The sequence below is a fragment of the Phoenix dactylifera genome, chromosome 1, assembly GCF_009389715.1.
Source record: "Phoenix dactylifera cultivar Barhee BC4 chromosome 1, palm_55x_up_171113_PBpolish2nd_filt_p, whole genome shotgun sequence".
Taxonomy (NCBI): domain Eukaryota; kingdom Viridiplantae; phylum Streptophyta; class Magnoliopsida; order Arecales; family Arecaceae; genus Phoenix; species Phoenix dactylifera.
The window spans coordinates 3,356,781-3,366,243 of record NC_052392.1 but is presented as its reverse complement, the minus strand read 5'-3'; the positions used below and the strand labels follow the sequence as shown (position 1 = coordinate 3,366,243).

At 40.9% G+C, this 9,463-nt stretch overlaps 1 protein-coding gene across 1 annotated transcript; it reads left to right on the top strand.

Annotated features, from left to right (window-relative positions):
- The first annotated feature begins 871 nt into the window (after positions 1–871).
- On the top strand, positions 872–2,314 carry LOC103699518. Its single transcript, XM_008781538.2, has one exon. The coding sequence runs from the start codon at positions 872–874 to the stop codon at positions 2,312–2,314; it is 1,443 nt and encodes a 480-aa protein (XP_008779760.2).
- The last annotated feature ends 7,149 nt before the right edge of the window (positions 2,315–9,463 follow it).

Genomic DNA, 9,463 nt, shown 5'->3' with positions numbered 1-9,463 from the left:
AACTTGGCTTTACGACCCCCGCCAGTGGGTAATAGTAACTGGAAGATGACCCTGCAGTGGTAAAGGCCTTGCCGTGGGAATAAGAGCGGCCATAGCTGCACTACCATCTGAGAGTACGGATTTCAAAGTATGGAATAATGGCAAAAGTTTTTATGATGCATAATCATATTTATGATGTTGCATAAATGGACATGCATAGTTTTATGACTGGTTTGATTTTAGAAAATGCTTTCTTTATCAAAACTGTTTGTTCTTCAAATAATGCATTAGCATACAAAACATTATGCTTGATCCGATAAGATTATGCTTGTTTACTTACTGAGCTTTATAGCTCACACCATTTTATTTATGTCTTTACAGATGAATAGAAGATGCTAGGAACAAGGAGCGTAACATGCTCCAGGGTTATGGGAAAGACAAATGTTAAATGTTGATATTGTTTTTAGAAGTTTTGTATGAATTTTAATACATGAACATCTAATGACTTTCATGAATATAGTTGTTTACAATTTGAAGTTTTAAAGTGGCTGCATGTTATTGTATGCTTTACTTGGCAATAACATGGCCGTGTCATGAACCGAATTCGGGGCGTGACATTAAGTGGTTCAGAGCAATAAGTTTAACCATGATCTAAAAATTTTTAAAAATTAATCATGGGAATGGGTAGCTAAGTTAGCTTTTACATAATTGGAGTCACAGTAAGAACAATAATGACATTTTAAATAATACCTAAATAAAAATAATAGCAATAATAATAATAATAAGAGAAAATTTATATATATATATATATATATATATATATATTTTATACATATATATATATAATGTGATGAAATGGATAATGATTAATACTATATTTTGATAGGTGACGATGAGTGATAGCGAGAATGAAGTTCTGGCTAACTATAAAAGGAAAGGAGTGAAAGCATCAACCCAAGAAGCTACCAACATGCCAGCTAGGCCAGCTCCAGATGCTGTAGCCACTCAGGCAGATCTTGCCAGGGTATGCCGAGTGGTGGCACAGCTTCTTCAGCAGCAGCAGCAGACGCAGCTCTCCTACCGACCTGTGTCATCTACCGATACCTATTATGAGAAATTTCGGAGGCTGCACCCTCCAATGTTTGAGGGAGGTGCTGATTACTTGGCTGCGGAGGCCTGGATTCGGGAGATAGAGGAGATGTATGATGCCCTACAATTTTTCGAGGAGGTCAAGGTCAAATTGGCGGTTCCTATGCTCAGAGGAAACGCTAAGTTCTGGTGGATAGCTATGAAGGCTGTAGTCCAAGGAAATGGTGAACAACTGACATGGGAGGAATTTAAAGGTAAATTCTACAACCAATACTTTCCTCAGTCAGTGAGATTGGTGAAGCAGAACGAATTCTTGGCCCTGAAACAGACCGAGAATATGATAGTATTGGAATATGCCAGCAAGTTTAATGAGTTGGGCAGGTTTTGTCCTCAGTTTATGGAGGAGGAGATAAGTAAAGCTAATAGGTTTGAACAAGGCCTGAGATATGGGATCAGGTCAAGATTGGCTGTTCTGCTTTTCACTAGTTACCAGGATGTGTTGGAAAGGGCTTTGAAATTAGAAGCTGAATTGAACAGGGCAGAAAAGGAAAGAGATGAGCTGAAAAGGTCTAGGGCAACCGGGGATCAGAATGCAAGGCCAAGAAATTCTGGAGAAAATGCAAACAAGAAGAAGAAATTCGGGGTCTGCAAGTTCTGTAACAAGTCACATGGAGGACCTTGCTTTAAGAAGATGGGAGCTTGTTTTAACTGTGGTCAGGTTGGGCATATTGCACGTGTTTGTCAGCAGAAGAAGAATGACCTCAGGCCTACTGGATCAGGGGATCAGAAGCAGAAGGGGACTGCTCGGGTTTTTGCACTGACTCAGCAGGATGTTAGTGCAAGTGACAGTGTGGTGACAGGTACTATTCCCATCAACTCAGTTGATGCATCTATATTATTTGATTCTGGCTCTACACATTCTTTTGTATCTGTCAAATTCTCTAGCTCCTTACACTGCCTATCTGAGAAATTAGTGGAGCCATTATATGTTGCTACACCCCTACAAAAAATAGTAATTGTTGACATTATCTTCAAGAATTGCATAATTCAGTTAGGAGAAAGTGAGTTAGTGACATACTTAATACAGCTAGACATGCAAGATTTTGATATCATCTTGGGAATGGATTGGCTGTCCCAGTACCATGCACATATAGACTGCTTCAGAAAAAGAGTAGTATTCCGGATACCAGGGGAGCTGGAATTTTTCTTTCAAGGCGATGTACCCATGCAATGTAAGTCTTCTTGACATATTATTTCTGCAATGTGTGCACGCAAAGCATTAAGAAAAGGGTGTCAAGCCTATCTAGCCTATGTCATAGATACTCAAACTGAGTCAAGACTAGATGATATTTCTATTGTGGGAGATTATCCTGATGTTTTCCCTGATGACCTACCTGGACTGCCCCCTGATCGGGAGATTGATTTTAAAATTGATCTTGTACCAGGAGTTGGACCGATCTCCAAGCCTCCTTATCGGATGGCACCGGCAGAGTTGAGAGAACTGAAAACTCAGCTGCAAGAACTCCTAGAGAAGAAGTTCATCCGGCCTAGTGTTTCCCCATGGGGAGCTCCGGTGTTGTTTGTAAAGAAGAAGGATGGGAGCATGCGGATGTGTATTGACTATAGGGAGTTGAATAAAGTAACTGTGAAGAACAAGTACCCATTGCCTCGGATTGATGACCTATTTGATCAGTTGCAAGGGGCTCAAGTGTTCTCGAAGATAGACCTACGGTCCGGATATCACCAACTGAAAATTCAAACAGAGGATGTACCCAAAACAGCATTTCGGACTAGGTATGGTCATTATGAATTTTTGGTTATGCCTTTTGGATTAACCAATGCTCCTGCTGCCTTTATGGACCTGATGAATAGGGTCTTCAAGGAGTTTCTAGATCAGTTTGTTATTGTATTTATTGATGACATACTGATTTATTCCAAGAGCAAGGAAGACCATGAACATCATTTGAGGATAGTGTTGCAAACTCTGCGAGAAAAGAAGTTATATGCCAAGCTGAGCAAATGTGAATTCTGGCTGGATAGCATTGCATTTCTTGGGCATGTGATCTCCAGGAACGGAATTTCGGTGGATCCAAGAAAGATTGAAGCAGTCGTGAACTAGCCTCGTCCGACTAATGTGACGGAGATCAGAAGCTTCTTGGGTCTAGCTGGTTACTACAGGAGGTTTGTGGAGGGATTTTCAAGGATAGCCACTCCTTTGACTCGTTTGACACAGAAACGAGCAAAGTACATCTGGAGTGGAGAATGTGAGCAGAGTTTTCAGGAGTTGAAGCAGATATTAGTATCTGCTCCTGTCCTCACTCTACCTAGTTCTGGAGGTTTCACCATCTTTAGTGATGCTTCCAAGAAAGGACTGGGTTGTGTTCTAATGCAAAATGAAAAAGTGGTGGCTTACGCCTCTAGACAATTGAAGCCCTATGAGCAGAACTATCCAACACATGATCTGGAACTGGCAGCGGTAGTCTTTGCTCTGAAAATTTGGAGGCATTATGTGTATGGAGAACCATGTGAAGTCTTCACTGATCATAAAAGTTTGAAGTATATATTCACACAGAAAGAGCTTAACATGAGACAAAGAAGATGGCTTGAACTGCTGAAAGATTATGACCTAAGTATTAAATATCATCCAGGAAAGGCTAATGTAGTGGCTGACGCTCTCAGTAGAAAGTCTACAGTAGGCACTACAGCTCTGCTCACCACTCAGAAGCAGATTATAAGAGATCTCGATATGATGAATATCGAGGTGACTACTATGAGTACTGGGGGTATGCTGGCTTGTTTGATGGTGCAACCAACATTACTTGAAAGAATTAAGGCTGCCCAACAGACAGATGCTCATTTATGTCAGCTTAGAGAAGATGTAGAAACAGGGTTGCGACCCGAGCTCAGTATTAATCAGGATGGTACTCTTCGATTTGGTAGCCGTTTATGTGTACCAGATGATATCGAATTGAAGAGGAAATTATGGAGGAAGCTCACCAGTCCCGCTTCTCCATCCATCCTGGTAGCACAAAAATGTACAGAGATCTGAGGGAGCATTTTTGGTGGAGTGGCATGAAAAGAGAAATAGCCGATTTTGTGGCTCGATGCTTGGTGTGTCAACAGGTGAAAGCCGAACATCAAAGGCCTGCAGGTTTGTTGGAACCGTTGGAGATACCAGAATGGAAGTGGGAACATATCACTATGGACTTTATTATTGGACTTCCCAAGACAGTTAAGAAGAATGATGCAGTGTGGGTGATTGTTGATCGTCTCACAAAGTCAGCTCACTTCTTACCCTTTAGGGTTGGCACTCCTCTTGAAAAGCTGGCACTGAGATATATTGAGGAAGTTGTGCGCTTACATGGCATTCGGTTAGTATTGTATCTGATCGGGACCCATGATTTGTATCTAGATTCTGGAGGAGCTTTCAGAATGCTATGGGAACTGAATTGAGGCTCAGTACTGCTTATCATCCTCAGACGGATGGTCAGTCAGAGCGGACGATTCAGACTTTGGAGGATATACTGAGGTCATGTACTGTTGATCTTGGAGGCTGCTGGGATGATCATATAGCCCTGGTAGAATTTGCTTATAATAACAGCTATCATTCTAGCATCCAGATGGCACCTTACGAAGCCCTTTATGGAAGAAAGTGCAGATCTCCTGTACATTGGGATGAGGTAGGAGAGAAAAAGTTGTTGGGTCCTGAGTTAGTGCAGGTTACCAGAGAGAAGATTTTATTGATCAGAGAAAGGCTCAGAGCAGCTCAGGACAGACAGAAGAGTTGGGCAGACAAAAGAAGAAGAGAATTGGAATTCCAGGAGGGTGACTTTGTTTTCTTGAAGGTATCCCCCTCGAAGGGAGTTATGAGATTTGGAAGACATAGTAAGCTAAGTCCTCGCTACATTGGTCCCTTTGAAATTCTGAACAAAGTAGGAGAGGTTGCTTACAGATTAGCCTTACCACCAGAGCTATCGAGTGTACATAATGTCTTCCATGTTTCTCTACTACGAAAGTATATTGCAGATCCTAGTCATGTAGTAGAGTATGAGCCATTACTGGTTGAAAAGGATCTGACTTATGAAGAGTTTTCTCTACGCATCATTGATCACAAGGAGCAAGTTTTGAGACGGCGCACCATTTCCTATGTGAAGGTCCAGTGGAGTAACCATTCTGAAAGGGAAGCAACTTGGGAACTCGAAGACGAGATGCGTATAAGGTATCCACAGCTTTTTGTAGACTCAGGTACGTAAAATTTTGAGGACGAAATTTCTTTTAAGGAGGAAAGAATGTAAACCCCGGACCAGATGGACCGGCTTGGACCAAAGTCGGCGGTCCATCTGGTGGTTTCGAAAGTAAGGCGGTGGAGAACCGCAGCTGTTGAGGCAGTTAAAACTGCCTAACAGCCGCGGTCCCCCACCCCTCCGAGTTTGATGGAGGGCTATAAAAGCCCATGGAGTCACAGAGGACTCCATCATCCATCCTTACCTTCCTCACTCTTTTCCTCTGTGCAAGGAGCTGGATCGGGAGCAGTGGCGCCGGAGGAGGAAGGATCGCCAGTTCGACGCCGCACTACACTGCCGGAGCAGACATAGCAGCTCGCCGGGAACACTTCACGGCTTCTCGGAGCTAGGTAAACTTCTAACTCCTCCATTTACATGCTGTTAAGCTAGATTTAACCTAGCTAGGAAAGGATTAACAGAGGAAAGAAGGGGAAGATCTCACTGTGAGCGACCGTCATCCAATGTTGGATCGGTCGATCGAAGGCCATGGACGGCCCAGGCCGAATTAGCCTTTCCCCCTTCCACTCGACTGCGATTTTCCTCTTCCCATTAAACCCTAGATCTAAACCCTAAATGAATACTTACCTCTGATGCACGGAAGAGTCCTCGGCTCGGACCGATCGGATTTCCATAGGTGGAACCGGTGTTGGCCGGAGAGGATCGGAGAAGGAGAGCCAAAGGGGATCTCCCTACTGGCCGTGGACGCTACCGGCTCAGGCCACCGTGGAGGCCATCGGACCGACAGCGGGTGTCGGCCGTGCACTGTGCGTGCACCACCGGCTTCGGCCGGTTCTGCCGCTCCTCGACGGGTGGCCATGCCCATCTCCCCGACCGGAGGTGGAGGAGGAGAGATCTCAGCCGCCGTAGGCACCGCAGGTGGAACCACGGCCGCCGCCAGTGCAGCCGGTTGGCTGCAGCGCCGCCGGCTTCGGGCCGGCCTCATCCCGAGCCCTTCCGAGCTCACCCCTAGCTTCGTGGGGGGAAAGAGGAGAAGAGGAGGAGGGGATCGGGATGGAAAAGGAAAGAAGAAAGAAAGAGAAGAGAAGAAGAAAAGAAAGAAGAGAGAGGAAGCTTCGGGAAGGGAGAAGAGAAGAAAAGAAAGAAAAAAAAAAGAAAAAGAAAAGAAAGAAAAAAAAAAGAGCCGTGGGCCTGATTCCGGAGTGGGCTTCAAATAAACTTGGCTTTAGGAGCCTGAGGCCGGGCTGGGCCCTGATCCAAGCCCAGTGTTCTTAAAACCAGAACTAACTGGGCCTGAAGAGTTCAAGTTTTAATATAGGGACTAAATGGAATATAGTTTAAGTTTAGGCCCCCTTTAAATTAATTAGAATTGATAAGATTTAATTAACTAATTGTGTTTCTGGGCCTGAGTACAAATGGGCCCAGTAATTGAATCAGGCCAAGGGCCTGATCCAGAATCTAATTAAAAGTCGGGCCTGAATACAAATGGGCCCAGACCTGAACCAGAAGCTAAATCAGGCTTGAACCAGAAATTGAATTGGGCCATGGGTCTGAACCAGAAATTGAATTAGGCTATTAAGAAAGATAGTAATTAAATGAAGTCGAATGTGTAATTAACAAGTAATTTAATGATGTTGCAAGGTAATTGAAGAATTGGCACTCAAACCTAAGGTTGGTGGGCGAACTAAGGTAAGTAACCCTGATATAATCCTATGGTTTATCAAATACTTGTGATTATGAAATTGTATATGATTATGTATGTTCTACAAAATTAGGATCAAGCATGTGTTAGTAGTAGTTGCATGATTTTAATTAAATGGCATTCATCATGAATATCGTATTATGTATATAAATTTATGATGATATAGAAGTTGCACGAAAATCAGAGTTTTCAGCATAATCATGAACTCTATTTAGTATGATGCCATTATTCATTTTCCAATGTTTCTATGAAAGAAGATTTATGAAAGCATGATAAGTTTTAAGAACTCTCAGATCGTTATGTATGACCCCCGCCAGTGGGTAACAGTAACTAGGCATAAGACCCCCGCCAGTGGGTAAAAGTAACTTGGCTTTACGACCTCTGCCAGTGGGTAATAGTAACTGAAGGATGACCCTGCAGTGGTAAAGGCCTTGCCGTGGGAATAAGAGCGGCCATAGCTGCACTACCATCTGAGAGTACGGATTTCAAAGTATGGAATAATGGCAAAAGTTTTTATGATGCATAATCATATTTATGATGTTGCATAAATGGACATGCATAGTTTTATGACTGGTTTGATTTTAGAAAATGCTTTCTTTATCAAAACTGTTTGTTCTTCAAATAATGCATTAGCATACAAAACATTATGCTTGATCCGATAAGATTATGCTTGTTTACTTACTGAGCTTTATAGCTCACACCATTTTATTTATGTCTTTACAGATGAATAGAAGATGCTAGGAACAAGGAGCGTAACATGCTCCAGGGTTATGGGAAAGACAAATGTTAAATGTTGATATTGTTTTTAGAAGTTTTGTATGAATTTTAATACATGAACATCTAATGACTTTCATGAATATAGTTGTTTACAATTTGAAGTTTTAAAGTGGCTGCGTGTTATTGTATGCTTTACTTGGCAATAACATGGCCGTGTCATGAACCGAATTCGGGGCGTGACAAGTAGTGTCACCATGCTTACTGTTGTAGGGCAAAATATGCTTTGCCAGTTGAGTTAGATGCTTGCACAAATCATTCTTAGGACGCTTTATTCCTTCAAAAAGATGTCTTTGCTAAAGTTTTTTCTTGGCTTTCTCAGTGCTTTCAGATTTAAGCTAAGCTTGCATAATACCTGCTAGAATATGACAAACTACACTACCGCAGCTGGTATTTCTTCTTCTTCCTCCTTCCTTCGAACACTTGGCAGTGGATATTTCAATTTCATGGTTATTTTTGACAACACAATGATGTTTACCAAGTATAACCATCTATAAAAGCCTTTTGAGGATGAGCCATGTGGATTTGTTTTCTTCACTTTTTTCGTTCCTTTATTGGTTGTTTATGCATGTCCTTCTATTTTGCATCAAACTTTATGCATGAAAAAGTAAGCATTCCTTTCTAAAACTAAAAGTAAGCATTCCAAAACAAGCTAGCAGACCTCATGCCATCCACGTGTGATCCCCATTATCAAGTTATGCTTTCTTTATTTCATCAACAAAAAAAAACAATACGATTTCGTTATCAAAATTTAGAAATGCTTTTGAAATTTTATCTTACTTGATATTAATTCATTTAATTGGTGTTTTTCTGTCCTAGATAACTTTGGCTGGAAGAGGAATTTAATGTAACAAAAGACTAGTTAGCCGCTAGGATTTAACACCATGACGATAATACAAAAATTATCAAGTATAACATTATGTTGATTTTATTTAATTTTTGATATGCAATTTCTAGAAATAGGCATATAATGTTTAACATTATATAACACTATCGCCAAGATAATTATATAACTATCTTATAAATAAATATTATATTCTGTTTTGTATTTATAAAATTTTTTGATAATAGTTTAACATTAGAAATCTTTATACTACGCTTGGACGAGCCTTTGGACCAATTTATTGAATTTAAGTAACTCTTAGATTTTCTTCCTATATCTTCATCTAGACAAGTTTAGTTGGATCGATCTATTTAATTTGAGTAACCTCTGTGTTCTACATTGTGACTATGCATCTAACTATTATGGGGATTCATTATTGTGATCAAAATATATTGCAACTTAAACCACTTCTATATTAGAAAACATTGTGATGGCATTATTCCAAAGAACGGTTTTTAATTTTTACCCCAAAGAAAAGAATGGTTTTGAACCAAATTTTTGGTAATTAAGTTTATACCCGAAAGTCTTTCTATTTTTGAATTCATTGCCCTTTATTCCTAATTGACTAATTTACCCTTCGGTTAAACCTTTTTACTAATCCTAATCCCCGCAAGTCTGACTCTAGATGTACATATGGTAAACAATCGAAGTTTTATGAAGCTTGCGATTAGGTAATTTTAAATTTGGCGGTCTCCAACGGTTGCTTCGGTATTTCAGAGATAAAGGTAAGGGCAATTTTGGCATTTAATTATAAAATAAATTACAAAACGTCCCAAAACGCCCCATATTCCTCGT

Excerpts from the sequence above, each read along its gene's own strand:
- LOC103699518 (XM_008781538.2), top strand. The coding sequence starts at position 872 with ATGAGTGATAGCGAGAATGAAGTTCTGGCTAACTATAAAAGGAAAGGA.